This window comes from Oncorhynchus gorbuscha, linkage group LG06 (genome assembly GCF_021184085.1).
Source record: "Oncorhynchus gorbuscha isolate QuinsamMale2020 ecotype Even-year linkage group LG06, OgorEven_v1.0, whole genome shotgun sequence".
Taxonomy (NCBI): Eukaryota; Metazoa; Chordata; class Actinopteri; order Salmoniformes; family Salmonidae; genus Oncorhynchus; species Oncorhynchus gorbuscha.
The window spans coordinates 80,425,657-80,442,162 of record NC_060178.1 but is presented as its reverse complement, the minus strand read 5'-3'; the positions used below and the strand labels follow the sequence as shown (position 1 = coordinate 80,442,162).

General features: G+C 46.2%; 1 protein-coding gene across 1 annotated transcript in view; it reads right to left on the bottom strand.

The window, feature by feature from the left end:
• Positions 1-16,506, bottom strand: part of LOC124038391 (inactive heparanase-2-like) — a 180,690-nt gene that overhangs the window by 30,875 nt on the left and 133,309 nt on the right. The window contains exons 8-10 of the mRNA XM_046354223.1: positions 15,915-16,021; positions 15,540-15,654; positions 4,777-4,922 (exon numbers count right to left, since the gene is read on the bottom strand). Of these exons, the coding sequence (XP_046210179.1) occupies positions 4,777-4,922; positions 15,540-15,654; positions 15,915-16,021 (368 nt within the window). The remainder of the gene's footprint in view (positions 1-4,776; positions 4,923-15,539; positions 15,655-15,914; positions 16,022-16,506) is intronic.

Genomic DNA, 16,506 nt, shown 5'->3' with positions numbered 1-16,506 from the left:
ACCGGGTTCTGCCGTTTGGTCTCGCCAATGCGCCAGCTGTTTTTCAGGCATTAGTTAATGATGTTCTGAGAGACATGCTGAACATCTTTGTTTTTGTCTACCTTGACGATATCCTGATTTTTTCACCGTCACTCGAGATTCATGTTCAGCACGTTTGACGTGTTCTCCAGCGCCTTTTAGAGAATTGTCTCTACGTGAAGGCTGAGAAGTGCTCTTTTCATGTCTCCTCCGTTACTTTTCTCGGTTCCGTTATTTCCGCTGAAGGCATTCAGATGGATTCCGCTAAGGTCCAAGCTGTCAGTGATTGGCCCGTTCCAAGGTCACGTGTCGAGTTGCAGCGCTTTCTAGGTTTCGCTAATTTCTATCGGCGTTTCATTCGTAATTTCGGTCAAGTTGCTGCCCCTCTCACAGCTCTTACTTCTGTCAAGACGTGTTTTAAGTGGTCCGGTTCCGCCCAGGGAGCTTTTGATCTTCTAAAAGAACGTTTTACGTCCGCTCCTATCCTCGTTACTCCTGACGTCACTAGACAATTCATTGTCGAGGTTGACGCTTCAGAGGTAGGCGTGGGAGCAATTCTATCCCAGCGCTTCCAGTCTGACGATAAGGTTCATCCTTGCGCTTATTTTTCTCATCGCCTGTCGCCATCTGAACGCAACTATGATGTGGGTAACCGCGAACTGCTCGCCATCCGCTTAGCCCTAGGCGAATGGTGACAGTGGTTGGAGGGGGCGACCGTTCCTTTTGTCGTTTGGACAGACCATAAGAACCTTGAGTACATCCGTTCTGCCAAACGACTTAATGCTCGTCAAGCTCGTTGGGCGTTGTTTTTCGCTCGTTTCGAGTTTGTGATTTCTTACCGTCCGGGTAGCAAGAACACCAAGCCTGATGCCTTATCCCGTCTTTTTAGTTCTTCTGTGGCTTCTACTGATCCCGAGGGGATTCTTCCTTATGGGCGTGTTGTCGGGTTGACAGTCTGGGGAATTGAAAGACAGGTTAAGCAAGCACTCACGCACACTGCGTCGCCGCGCGCTTGTCCTAGTAACCTCCTTTTCGTTCCTGTTTCCACTCGTCTGGCTGTTCTTCAGTGGGCTCACTCTGCCAAGTTAGCTGGTCATCCCGGCGTTCGAGGCACTCTTGCTTCTTTTCGCCAGCGCTTTTGGTGGCCGACTCAGGAGCGTGACATGCGCCGTTTCGTGGCTGCTTGTTCGGACTGCGCGCAGACTAAGTCAGGTAACTCTCCTCCTGCCAGTCGTCTCAGACCGCTTCCCATTCCTTCTCGACCATGGTCTCACATCGCCCTAGACTTCATTACCGGTCTGCCTTTGTCTGCGGGGAAGACTGTGATTCTTACGGTTGTCGATAGGTTCTCTAAGGCGGCACATTTCATTCCTCTCGCTAAACTTCCTTCCGCTAAGGAGACGGCACAAATCATCATCGAGAATGTGTTCAGAATTCATGGCCTCCCGTTAGACGCCGTTTCAGACAGAGGCCCGCAATTCACGTCACAGTTTTGGAGGGAGTTCTGTCGTTTGATTGGTGCGTCCGTCAGTCTCTCTTCCGGGTTTCATCCCCAGTCTAACGGTCAAGCAGAGAGGGCCAATCAGACGATTGGTCGCATACTACGCAGCCTTTCTTTCAGAAACCCTGCGTCTTGGGCAGAACAGCTCCCCTGGGCAGAATACGCTCACAACTCGCTTCCTTCGTCTGCTACCGGGTTATCTCCGTTTCAGAGTAGTCTGGGTTACCAGCCTCCTCTGTTCTCATCCCAGCTTGCCGAGTCCAGTGTTCCCTCCGCTCAAGCGTTTGTCCAACGTTGTGAGTGCACCTGGAGGAGGGTGAGGTCTGCACTTTGCCGTTACAGGGCACAGACTGTGAGAGCCGCCAATAAACGTAGGATTAAGAGTCCAAGGTATTGTTGCGGCCAGAGAGTGTGGCTTTCCACTCGCAACCTTCCTCTTACGACAGCTTCTCCTAAGTTGACTCCGCGGTTCATTGGTCCGTTCCGTGTCTCCCAGGTCGTCAATCCTGTCGCGGTGCGACTGCTTCTTCCGCGACATCTTCGTCGCGTCCATCCTGTCTTCCATGTCTCCTGTGTCAAGCCCTTTCTTCACACCCCGTTCGTCTTCCCTCCCCCTCCCGTCCTTGTCGAGAGCGCACCTATTTACAAGGTACGTAGGATCATGGACATGCGTTCTCGGGGACGGGGTCACCAATACTTAGTGGATTGGGAGGGTTACGGTCCTGAGGAGAGGAGTTGGGTTCCGTCTCGGGACGTGCTGGACCGTTCACTGATCGATGATTTCCTCCGTTGCCGCCAGGATTCCTCCTCGAGTGCGCCAGGAGGCGCTCGGTGAGTGGGGGGTACTGTCATGTTTTGTCTTATATTGTCTTGTCATTTTGCTTTTCCTTCTGTTCGTTTTCCCCTGCTGGTCTTTTTAGGTTCGTTCCCTTTTTCTCTCTCCCTCCCTCTCTCTCTTCTCTCTATCGTTCCGTTCCTGCTCCCAGCTGTTCCTATTCCCCTAATCAATCATTTAGTCTTTCCACTCCTGTTCCCTATCTTTTCCCCTGATTAGAGTCCCTATTTCTCCCCTTGTTTTCCGTTTCTGTCCTGTCGGATCCTTGTATATTGTTCACCGTGCTGTGTCTTTGTATCGCCCTGTCGTGTCGTGTTTCCCTCAGATGCTGCGTGGTGAGCAGGTGTCTGAGTCTGCTACGGTCAAGTGCCTTCCCGAGGCAACCTACAGTTTATGATCGAGTCTCCAGTCTGTTCTCGTCATTACGAGTGGAATTGTTTTTTATGCTTTATTTACCGCTCCGATTTGTCTAGGAGTATTGCATATTTCCTTTACTGGATTAAAGACTCTGTTTTCGCCAAGTCGCTTTTGGGTCCTCATTCACCTGCATAACACCATCATTCTTAAATGGAAGAAGTTTGAAACCACCAAAACTCTTCCTAGAGCTGGCCGCCCGGACAAACTGAGCAATCGGTGGAGACAGGCCTTGGTCAGGGAGGTGACCAAGAAGCCGACGGTCACTCTGACAGAGCTCTAGAGTTCCTATGTGGAGATGGGAGAATGTTCCAGAAGGGCAACCATCTCTATGGCACTCCACCAACCAGGCCTTTATGGTAGAGTGGCCAGACAGAAGCCACTCCTCAGTAAAAGAGTTTGCCAAAATGCACCTAAAGACTCTCAGACCATGAGAAACAAGATTCTCTGGTCTTATGAAACCAAGATTAAACTCTTTGGCCTGAATGCCAAGCGTCACGTCTGGAGGAAACATGGCACCATCCATACAGTGGTGAAGCATGGTGGTGGCAGCATCATGCTATGAGGATGTTTTTCAGCAGAGAGACTAGTCAGGATCGAGGCAAAGAATGGAGCAAAATACAGAGCGATCCTTAATGAAAACCTGCTCCAGAGCGATCAGGACCTCAGACTGGGGCGAAGGTTCACCTTCCAACAAGACAACGACCCTAAGCACACAGCCAAGACAATGCAGGAGTGGCTTCGGGACAAGTCTCTGAATGTCCTTGAGTGGCCCAGCCAGAGCCAGGACTTGAACCCGATCGAACATCTCTGGAGAGACCTGAAAATAGCTATGCAGCAACGCTCCTCATCTAGCCTGATAGAGCTTGAGAGGATCTACAGAGACGAATGGGAGAAACTCCCCAAATACAGGTGTGTGTAGATTGATGAGGCATTTTTAAATCCATTTTAAAATAAGGCTGTTAAGTAAAAAAAAATGTGGAAAAAGACAAGGGTTCTGAAAGCTTTCCAAATAACATTATAGTTATAGCATATAGATAGTGTAGTGTGTGGAATAGGGTGAACAGTTGTAACTGAGCCGTGTGTGTAGGTGGGACAGAGGGCATTAAGTCTAGCCTGGTGCTGAAAGCTCTGCTGACCTGATACACATCTCATACGGCTGAGTTAAATGATAACCTTGAACAGGAGGAACAGGGGGATGGTGCTGCTCTTTATCTAGTCTGGCACAGACGTCCCTATTGTACCTACCCCTCCGTTTCCCCTCACCCTCCCCCCAAAACCCCCTCCAACCGGGATAAAGGACTGGCACACCTGTCACCGCCGCTTTCACGAAGAGAACAGTCCCTCACACGCCTGATAAGTGATACCTGTTAAGTTTTATGGCCTGGTCTCTGAAAGACTGAGGTGCCTGGACGACGGTTATTTATGAGCTGTAGTTACAGGCAGACTAGGTAGAATTGTGGAAGCCTGGGTTATTGATGTGATTTAGTATGGCTCGAGTGGCTTATTAATGGATTCAGCCACGGGACGATTGTTAATCTTAATTACAAATAATCTGTAGACTGCAAATTGACCACAAGAAGTCCAAACAGATATATAATGTTTGACTAAAATACAATCATTTTAAACCTTGCTTACATTTGTATACGATCACGTGTCTCTCTATTATGCGTGGGAATTCTTGGGAACAAATTTCTTAAATTAAAATCACTTGGAGCTGACTTCCTGGTGATTTTATTATGTCCAACAATTAAAAAAAATATATAGATTATTATTTATTTTTTGTTGTTGAAATGTTTATAGTATGGGAGAGACTGGACACTATGCCTCAGGTGTATTGAGAATGTAACACCAAGGGAAGGAAGATGGGACAACAAAGCTATAGAAGTCGAAGCTGTGATTGCTTTTTAGCCACCCAGATAATTATTGTCCTTAGGCCAAAATTGTACTGACAAAGTGGTACTTTTTGAAGCTGGTATAGTGTACTGTATATGGCTGTAGTTTTTACTTGTGGAAGCTGGTACAATGTGCGTAGATCCGTAGTTTGTCTCGTATAACCCTCCCTGGTCGTGGTTTCCTCTGCAAGCCTGCTACCCGCACTGCCAACACCCTGGGACCGACCAGACGCTTGAACACCAGGGACAACCAGTAGTCCTGGAACACAGACAGACAGACAGACAGACAGACAGACAGACAGACAGACAGACAGACAGACAGACAGACAGACAGACAGACAGACAGACAGACAGACAGACAGACAGACAGACAGACAGACAGACAGACAGACAGACAGACAGACAGACAGACAGACAGACAGACAGACAGACAGACAGACAGACAGACAGACAGACAGACAGACAGACAGACAGACAGACAGACAGACAGACAGACAGACAGACAGACAGACAGACAGACAGACAGACAGACAGACAGACAGACAGACAGACAGACAGACAGACACACACACACACACACACACACACACACACACACACACACACACACACACACACACACACACACACACACACACACACACACACACACACACACACACACACACACACACAGGGAGGGGACACCTGTTACACAGTGAAAAACCACACACAGTATGCATAGTCAGGTAGCAAAGTAAGCATGAGCTCCCACAATGATGTTGCGTGGACACAGACATGAGAAGGGCATGCGTCAGCTTCGCGGGTTAACATATCCTTTAGTGAGTGGGTTAACATTCCCATACTGTTCCATTGAGTCCATTGACTTGTCAACACCGATATAAGGTCTGGCTAAATGGTCGTGCAGTATGTCAGAACAGGGGGCTGTAGAGGTGCAGAGGTGCTAAAACACTCCACTATGTCTGACAACAGTTGTATGAAACATAAACAAAACTTAAGATACCACAGAGAGTGTGTTGAGTGAATCCACTGGATGTGAGCTCCTTAGGGTTTACAAGTGTCCAATTCAATGTAAATCACACATATCACTATTCACCTCAATTATCTGGAGGAAAAAAACATTTGGGAAAAGCAGAAAGGTCGTACGGGTGTCTACTCCTGTTTCAGCCACCATGGTCGACAAGAACAGGGGTAGAAGCTGGATACCAGATGCTTCAGTATTTATTGAAAGAGACAATATAATACATACTCCCCTCTCCCCTACCCCCTCTCCTCTCTCTCTCCTGTCCTGCCATCTCCCCTCTCATAGCCCTCTCTCCTCCCCTCTATCTCCTGTACTGCATCTCTCCCCTCCTCTCCCCTCTCTCTCTCTCCTTTTCTGTCCTGTCTTGTCCTCTCCTCTCCTCTCCTCTCCTCTCCTCTCCTCTCCTCTCCTCTCCTCTCCTCTCCTCTCCTCTCCTCTCCTCTCCTCCCTCTCCTCTCCCTCTCCTCTCCTCTCCTCTCCTCTCCTCTGTCCTGCCCCTCTTCCATTTTCTTTTCTCTGCTTTCTTCCCCTGTCCTGCCCCTCTCTTCCATGATATCTCTTTCTCCTATTCTGCCCCTCTCCACTCTCTCTCTCTCTCCCCTGTCCTGCCCCGCTCCTCATCTCTCTGCTCTCTCTCTCTCCTCACCCTCTTCTCTCTCCCCTGTCCTGCCCCGCTCCTCATCTCTCTGCTCTCCTGACCCTCTCCTCTCTGCCCTGTCCTGCCCCACTCCTCATCTCTCTGCTCTCTCTCTCCTCACCCTCTTCTCTCTCCCCTGTCCTGCCCCGCTCCTCATCTCTCTGCTCTCCTGACCCTCTCCTCTCTGCCATGTCCTGCCCCACTCCTCATCTCTCTGCTCTCTCTCTCCTGACCCTCTCCTCTCTGACATGTCCTGGCCCTCTCTTCCCGGATATGTCTTTCTCCTATTCTGCCCCTCTCCACTCTCTCTCTCTCTCCCCTATTCTGCCCCGCTCCTCATCTCTCTGCTCTCTCTCTCTTCTGACCCTCTCCTTTCTGCCATGTCCTGCCCCTCTCTTCTCTGATATCTCTCTCTCCTATCCTGCCCATCTTCTCTGCAGTCTCTCTCTCTCCCCTATCCTGCCCCACTCATCTTCTCTCCGCTGTCCTGCCCCTATCCTCTTCTCTCCTCTCTCCCCTGTCCTTCCCTTCCCATCTTCTCTCCTCTGTTCTCTGTCCTGCCCCCCCACACCTCTCTCTCCGGTCCCCATCTATTCCATGCTTTTCCCTAATATAATAATAATAATATATGCCATTTAGCAGACGCTTTTATCCAAAGCGACTTACAGTCATGTGTGCATACATTCTATGTATGGGTGGTCCCGGGGATCGAACCCACTACCCTGGCGTTACAAGCGCCATGCTCTACCAACTGAGCTACAGAAGGACCCTCTGTCCTGCCCCTCTCTCTCGCTCTATTTTCATGCCCCTCTCCTCATCTCTTCTCTTCTCTCCTGTCCTCTCTCTCTCCCCTGTGCTGCCCCTCTCCTCTTTTCTTCTCCGCAAACTCCCCAAAATCAACACCTCACCAGAGGTTCTGAACAACATGTGTGTGTCAGGAAGTTCCCATGCAATCCTGCATATGGCAACATTTAAGGCTTTTTTCCCCCACCAGGCCAAGCTTTAACTTAATTTGCTACTCCGCCATCGGGAAAGCCCAGAGTACAGTAAGAGTACAGAACAGAAGTGTACAATCTGGGCTATTGACAGGGCTATCGGCAGCTGGGAATAGAGCAGACACTAATATTATGAAGAAATCTGTAGATTCTGAGGTAAAACAAAGAGCAGTTCTTCGGGTGAAAGCCTTGGAGCGTACACTGTGGTTACATGAGTGCCTTTCCCTTGCAAGATGGACAGATAATATCAAACATTGCGGAAATTATATTATTCTCCTTTTACACTGTGTCTGGCTACGTTAGAAACCTACATTAGCAAAGTGCATGCTCTGCCCACCTCAGGATTTCTCAACTTTCCAGCCAATTCTTCCCTGTTCTTGTGGGTTGTAAATGAATTTGTCACATAAATGTTGCTGGATAGATTTATTTAAGAAGAAAAGTAATGCACATTCCATCTCTTGCTTGTACAAAACACATTTTCCCGCTGATTTAATGATCGCAATCTTTCCACAGGTGGGTGCTCTTTTTTGTAACGTTAAAAAGCCAAATCTCACAAATCTCATTTTTTTGTGCATTGATCATTTCAAGAGCAGCACGTTTAGATTATAAAACAGGGAGCTATCATTTTTCTTAAACATAGTCTACACCTAATGTTTAATATGCAAGAGGATTTGACAAAAACAATCATGAAAATAAGTGAAAGCGATGATGAAAGCTACAGCAGACTGTGAGATTGTGAGGGGCGATACTTTATAACTCTGTTGGTTGCGCATGGTACTTGTAACGCCAGGGTAGTGTGTGCGATTCCCAGGACCACCCATACGTCAAATGTATGCACCATGACTGTAAGTCGCTTTGGATAAAAGTGTCTGCTAAATGGCATTATATAATATACAGATGAAGTCGGAAGTTTACATACACTTAGGTAAAATCATTAAAACTCGTTTTTCAACCATTCCACAAAATTCTTGTTAACAAACTATAGTTTTGGCAAGTCGGTTAGAACATCTACTTTGTGCATGACACAAGTAATTGTTCCAACAATTGTTTACAGACAGATTATTTCACTTATAATTCACTGTATCACAATTCCAGTGGGTTTACATACACTATGTTGACTGTGCCTTTAAACAGCTTGGAAAATTCCAGAAAATGATGTCATGGCTTTAGAAGCTTTTGATAAGCTAATTGACATAATTTGAGTCAATTGGAGGTACCGGTTTGCAACTGCACATGGGGACAAAGATCATACTTTTTAGATAAATGTCCTCTGGTCTGATGAAACAAAAATAGAACTGTTTGGCCATAATGACCATCGTTATGTTTGGAGGAAAAAGTGGAGGCTTACAAGCCTAAGAACACCATCCTAACCGCGAAGCACGAGGGTGGCAGCATCATGTTGTGGGGGTGCTTTGCTGCAGGAGGGACTGGTGCACTTCACAAAATAGATGGCATCATGAGGAATGAATATTATGTGGATATATTGAAGAAACATCTCAAGACATCAGTCAGGAAGTTAAAGCTTGGTCACAAATGGGTCTTCAAATGGACAATGACCCCAAGCATAGTTCCAGTTGTGGCAAAAATGGCTTAAGGACAACAAAGTCAAGGTATTGGTGTGGCCATCACAAAGCCCTGACCTCAATCCCATAGAAATGTGTGGGCAGAACTGAAAAAGCATGTGTGAGCAAGGAGGCCTACCAACCTGACTCAGTTACACCAGCTCTGTCAGGAGGAATGGGTCAAAATTTCCCCGAATAATTGTGGGAAGCTTGTGGAAGGCTACCTGAAACGTTTCACCCAAGTTAAACAATTTAAAGACAATGCTACCAACTGGGAATGTGATGAAGGAAATCAAATGTGAAATAAATCATTCTCTCTTTTATTACTCTGACATTTCAAAAGTTTTAAAATAAAGTGGTGATCCTAACTGACCTAAAAGAGTGCATTTTTACTTGGATTAAATGTCAGGAATTGTGAAAAACTGAGTTTAAATGTATTTGTCTAAGGTGTAGGTAAACTTCCGACTTCAACTGTACAGTGCATTCGGAAAGTATTCTGACCCCTTCTCTTTTTCCACATTTTATGGATTTTGTTTTTAAACTCATCAATCTACAAACAATACCCCATAAAGACAATGTAAAAACAAGCAATTTTTAGACATAAAAATACCTTATTTACATAAGTATTCTGACCCTTTGCTATGAGATTCGAAATTGAGCTCAGATGCATCCTGTTGCCATTGATCATCCTTGTGATGTTTCTACACCTTGAGTGGAGTCCACCTGTTGGTAAATTCAATTGATTAGACATGATTTGAAAAGGCACACATCTGTCTATATAAGGTCCCACAGTTGACAGTGCATGTCAGAGCCAAGCCAAACCAAGCCATGAGTTCGAAGAAATTGTCTGCAGAGCTCCGAGCCAGGATTTTGTCGAGGCACAGAGCTGGGGAAGAGTACAACAAAATGTGTACAGCATTGAAGGTCCCCAAGAACATAGTGGCCTCCATCATTATTAAATGGAAGAAGTTTGGAACCACCAAGACTCTTCCTAGAGCTGGCCGCCCGGTCAAACTGAGCAATAGGGGGAGAAGGGTCTTGGTCAGAGTGGAGACCAAAAACCCGATGGTCACTTTGACAGAGTGGGGTATTGTGTGTTGATTGATGAGGGGGAAAAAACGATTTAAGCAGTTTTAGAATAAGGCTGTAACGTCACAAAATGTAGGAAAAGTCAAAGGGTCTGAATCCTTTCTGAATGCACTGTATTAAGACGCTGGTTGGATAGAGGGTAATTTAATGCAAATGTATTTAACTATACTCAAGTGTATATGCAAATTGTTATTTTCAAATATTATTATTCTATCAATATAATAACAAAACACAAATAGGCCATATATGGTTTATATATGATAGCATGGGTCTTATATATAAAAAAAGTGTATATGTGTGTGTGTGTGTGTGTGTATGTATATATATACAGTGCCTTGCGAAAGTATTCGGCCCCCTTGAACTTTGCGACCTTTTGCCACATTTCAGGCTTCAAACATAAAGATATAAAACTGTATTTTTTGTGAAGAATCAACAACAAGTGGGACACAATCATGAAGTGGAATGACATTTATTGGATATTTCAAACTTTTTTAACAATTCAAAAACTGAAAAATTGGGCGTGCAAAATTATTCAGCCCCCTTAAGTTAATACTTTGTAGCGCCACCTTTTGCTACGATTACAGCTGTAAGTCGCTTGGGGTATGTCTCTATCAGTTTTGCACATCGAGAGACTGAAATTTTTTCCCCATTCCTCCTTGCAAAACGGCTTTATATCTTTATGTTTGAAGCCTGAAATGTGGCAAAAGGTCGCAAAGTTCAAGGGGGCGGAATACTTTCGCAAGGCACTGTATATACATTCGACAAACTTTAAACATGAATTCCCACCTAAACTGATGGATTACATTGACTTTTTGTCTGTCATTATACAATTATTTATGTGCTATAATATTTGATGGATTTCTTATTTATTTTAAAAGCGTTGAGTAGCTTAATTATGCAACAATACCAGAACTGTTGATCTTTTATCAAATCTTATATTCTATGAGTCTATAGATATACATATGTTGGTTTGCCTAACCTGGGCTCCAAGAGAGAAAAGCCATCAGGTCAGTGAAACTTCATGACCTCCACAGTAGTCTTTCTCTGTCTGATCAGTCAGAGCTGTGTGTAATGATCAGGTTTAACCAGGCTGATCTGTGTGCCTGATTTACTAACTGAGAGAGATGGAGATGTCAATGAGTTGCCTACAGGATGTGCCCAGTTAGACATCTGAAGAGCAGGGAGAGAATCAGGGACGGATAGTACTGTACATAGTCCACGGTGAGAATCTGGTAGTTTAAAGATATCAGTTTTATTATAGAATACCGTTAGTAAATAACATATAGTAGTGAGAAAGAACTGGATGGCGAAGAACTTGTGTTTGAAATATTGCAGTCAATAGAGAGGGGAGAATCTTCAGCATCTACCTAGTGAGGAAGGAGACAGGGCAGGTTCCAGAACCAATCAGTTGGATGGGCATTTGATTTCCATAGGGGGTGGCACTATTCTTTTCACGGAACCTCCTATGGTAAAATTGTTTTCATCGAATTTGTTTTCCTAGAATTTTCCTAGAATTGTTTTCCTAGAATTTCTAAGCAAACAGCTGGAGGCAGGGCTTTCTCCTATAGAGCTCCATTTTTATGGAACGGTCTGCCTACCCATGTCAGAGACGCAAACTCGGTCTCAACCTTTAAGTCTTTACTGAAGACTCATCTCTTCAGTGGGTCATATGATTGAGTGTAGTCTGGCCCAGGAGTGGGAAGGTGAACGGAAAGGCTCTGGAGCAACGAACCGCCCTTGCTGTCTCTGCCTGGCCGGTTCCCCTTTTTCCACTGGGATTCTCTGCCTCTAACCCTGTTACGGGGGGCTGAGTCACTGGCTTGCTGGGGCTCTCTCGTGCCGTCCCTGGGGGGGGGTGCGTCACCTGGGTGGGTTGATTCACTGTTGTGGTCGGCCTGTCTGGGTTCCCCCCCCTGGGTTGTACCGTGTCGGAGATCTTTGTGGGCTATACTCGGCCTTGTCTCAGGATGGTAAGTTGGTGGTTGAAGATTTCCCTCTAGTGGTGTGGGGGCTGTGCTTTGGCAAAGTGGGTGGGGTTATATCCTTCCTGTTTGGCCCTGTCCGGGGTGTCCTCGGATGGGGCCACAGTGTCTCCTGACCCCTCCTGTCTCAGCCTCCAGTATTTATGCTGCAGTAGTTTATGTGTCGGGGCTAGGGTCAGTTTGTTTATCTGGAGTACTTCTCCTGTCCTATTCGGTGTCCTGTGTAAATCTAAGTGTGCGTTCTCTAATTCTCTCCTTCTCTCTTTCTTTCTCTCTCTCGGAAGACCTGAGCCCTAGAACCATGCCCCAGGACTACCTGACATGATGACTCCTTGCTGTCCCCAGTCCACCTGGCCATGCTGCTGCTCCAGTTTCAACTGGCCTGGGCCCTAGGACCATGTCCCAGGACTACCTGACATGAGGACTCCTTGCTGTCCCCAGTCCACCTGGCCATGCTCCTGCTCCAGTTTCAACTGTTCTGCCTTACTATTATTCAACCATGCTGGTCATTTATGAACATTTGAACATCTTGGCCACGTTCTGTTATAATCTCCACCCGGCACAGCCAGAAGAGGACTGGCCACCCCACATATGCTCTCTCTAATTCTCTCTTTCTTTCTCTCTCTCGGAGGACCTGAGCCCTAGGACCGTGCCCCAGGACTACCTGACATGATGGCTCCTTGCTGTCCCCAGTCCACCTGACTGTGCTGCTGCTCCAGTTTCAACTGTTCTGCCTTATTATTATTTGACCATGCTGGTCATTTATGAACATTTGAACATCTTGGTCATGTTCTGTTATAATCTCTACCCGGCACAGCCAGAAGAGGACTGGCCACCCCACATAGCCCGGTTCCTCTCTAGGTTTCTTCCTAGGTTTTGGCCTTTCTAGGGAGTTTTTCCTTGCCACTGTGCTTTTACACCTGCATTGTTTGCTGTTTGGGGTTTTAGGCTGGGTTTCTGTACAGCACTTTGAGATATCAGCTGATGTACGAAGGGCTATATAAATAAATTTGATTTGATTTGATTTGATCGGTTTTATAGTAAAGACGTAATTTAACTGTCATGTTTTCATCTGATTGTCAAACAAATCACTTTAAAAAGTAGGTTACCTTTGAACGTTTGTCCAAAATAATTCCAGCAGCCGAACAGTGCACTGTGCACCCGCTAACTTTCCTTAAATTCGCAAATGGCTGAAACTACCTCACCGGAGAAAAGCATCTGTGCAAGCATCTGACAGCGCTCCTCTGTCTTACTATATGAAGCCCATGTATCTGATGCTGTCTGGCCAAAAATAATATGACATGACATACCATACTCTTTTTGGCCAGATAGCATCAGATACATGGGCAGTAGGGCAGTAGACCAGGAGAAGAGGAGGGAGGGCAAGGAGGTATGGTAGGCCAGGCCCCCTAAGTCCCACCCATAACACTGGCCCTAGAGGGAGGGAAAGATGAGGGAGGAAGAAAGGGCAGTAGGCCAGGAGAAGAGGAGGGAGTGCAGGCTAAATGAGAGCCAGACTGTGTGACTGAAAGCTTGTTAACAACAGCCCTTACAGATAAAAGTGTAAGGTTAACCATTAGGCTGTATCAGTACAGGGCCTTGCCCATTAGTGATTTAATGCTTCTAATTACACTAACTGAATAAGAGAGGGTAGGATTAATGTTTTTAATTAAAGTGACTGTATTAGGAGAGGGGTTAACAATGTGCAGTCTGTTTTAATTAGGGGCACGTATAAAAAATAAATATGAAAACCTGCAGTAAACAGTAACACAAAAACACCATTTTATCAACCATAGAACACAGAACACCAGAGAAGCATTTATTTCAACAGCCCTCTGTGTCCTTAAACACTGGAATCCTAGACAGAGTAAATAAGAATGTTGTGTGGATAGGAATAAACACACAGTTAACACACTCTTTGGCAGCTACAGTGTAGTGTCATGACATGAACTGGGATTTGCGTAACTATAGCCACTTAACATTTTACTGTTATGGTGAGAGACAAAGCCTAGAATGTATCAGAAACCCAGCGGTGTATCCAACAATGGAGAAAGAGAGAGAGAGAGAGATGATGGGGTCCCGTAGAAGAATGGAAAAGTAATGAGAGAACGAAGGAGGGTGAGAGAGCTAAAAAAGGACGAAAAGAGAGGCCTATAAAGAGGGAGAGCAGAGGAAGGCTCATATCTGTTAACAGACAAACCACCCAGGAAGCAGGCTAATACACTAAGCTGATGTCACATCCCAAACCTCTTCACATGTGCTAGGTCAAAAATAGACTGAGGGAGAGTGAGTTCAGGAGAGGAAAACAGAACGACGGAGAAAGGATTAGGGAGAAGGAGTAGGTAGACCCACTACAACTACTGGACCTAGACCATGGAGGAGAGGAATAGTAGTGGTGGGGTTGAGGGGTGAGCGGATAAAGTGAGTCCTAGTCCTAGGTTTGACTGAGTCAATTGTCCGAACGGTGTCCAATGAGTGTTCAGAGAGATGGAAAGGGACATGTGGTTGGCATGTGAATGCATCTCTGGGGCCTGGCCTGTAGTGGTTCCCCCCAGCAGGTAGACTGGCAGAGCAGTCCGACGCCCAGCCACAATAAAAGCATTATGATCCTAGCGGGGGGCATTCTCCCCAGAAACAGAGAATGGAACAGGAGGGGAAATAATTGTCTGCTAGTTTTGGAGCGGTCTCCCTAATAAACACCACCCATCCCTGCAGCAGCTAAATAAAGTAAGAAGTTCTCCACATCTTCTTTAGGCATCCACCAGATGCTGATAAATCATTTTTATGAACATGGCACCACAGTAGCATTGTAGAACTGACTCTCTGTCTGGATCAAAGAGTCTTGGATGTCTCTATCTCGATCTCTGGCCGCCCTCTTCAATTTCCCCTAAATAAGTGAATAGTCCTTCAGTCCTGGTCCTGGTGACCCATAGGGTGCAGGCTTTTGTTCCAACTTGGCACTAAAACCCTTAACTCAACTAATAAACTTACTATATCATCTGGCAAACGATTAGTTGGGTGTAATGCTTGCCCTGAGCATAGTCTTGTACCCCTGATGCAGCATAGTCCAATCCCAACAGCAGAGGGCAGTGGTGGGAACCAGGACTGGACTGCACCATTGCAGACAGTGCCGGAGGGGGAGTACCAGCCTTTTGCGTACCTACAGCTCAGGTTGCAGATCTGTCACCAGCCCAGTGCTGCACACAGAGGGGCACACATTTTGTGATGGGGGGAAGGGGAGAGTCGTGACACCATCCTGGTCACTGACAAAGGGCTAGGGTTACACAGTGATTCGCCCTCGCGTCCAGCCAGTCAACACCACTAAACGCCTTTCATCTGGCCTAATAGCTCCCACGGGAAAGAACGCTAGGTGCCACAGAGGACTGAGATGAGTCTACAGTAGCTACCCAAAGCCACACCAAAAAATTGACTAAGAGTAGCAATAGCTCCAATGAATGTTCCCTTGTTATCCAGTGAGAGTAGAATGGAATGATTTGTCCAGTACTGCTTTCATGAGGATTTTTATTTTATTTGTTTTTATTTGACCTTTATTGAACTTTTATGATAAAGCAGAGTGTGAAACTCACCGGTAGTGGGTTAAAGTGCTGGTCTACGAGGTGTGTGTATCCATAGTCAAAGAACGAGTGCCGCAGGACAACATCAATCCCCTGCACCGCTGCCATGCCCAGAGTGTTCAGCCACCTGAAATACACACACACACACACACACACACACACACACACACACACACACACACACACACACACACACACACACACACACACACACACACACACACACACACACACACACACACACACACACACACACACACACACACACACACACACACACACACACACACACACACAAAGTGAGAATAATGCCTAAGTGCGAGGATACTTCATTTGACTGATTGATTTATAGGTTGATTGATTGATTTATAGGTTGATTGTACTTACAGGAAGCCAGCAGCATAGGTATCAGAGAGGTTATTGGTTCCTCCAGCCCACGCCGGACCTACTCCCCCCAACCACACCTTCTTACCAGGTGCATGGCTATTCACTACCTGAGAAAGAGAGAGTGAGGAAAGAAGAGAGAGAATGAGGAAAGAGAGAGAGCGAGAGAGAGAGAGAGCGGAAACAGAGGGGACAGAGGAAAGAGAGGGGGCAAGAGAGAGGGGGGAGAACAGACAACAGAAAAATAGGGGATCAGATCATAGAAAGAAAGAGAAAGGGGCTGCAGGTAGGCTAACGGTTAGAGCACTGGGCCAATAACCGTAAGGTCGCTAGTTTTAATCCCCGAGCTGACAAGGTGACAAATCTGTTGATGCGCCCTTGAGCAAGACACTTAACCCTAATTGTTCCAGGGTCGGGGTTGATTATGGCAGACCTCGGCTGTGACCCCACTGATGCTAACTATATGGACGGATGATCTCTGTGGTTACTTGTTTCTGTACAGGGTGAACTCTGAATTACTCTATTATGCAAAGTGTTTTATTATCTTCTCAGGAGTTCTGTCTTATTTACATTGGTCTCACCCCCCACACAAGCC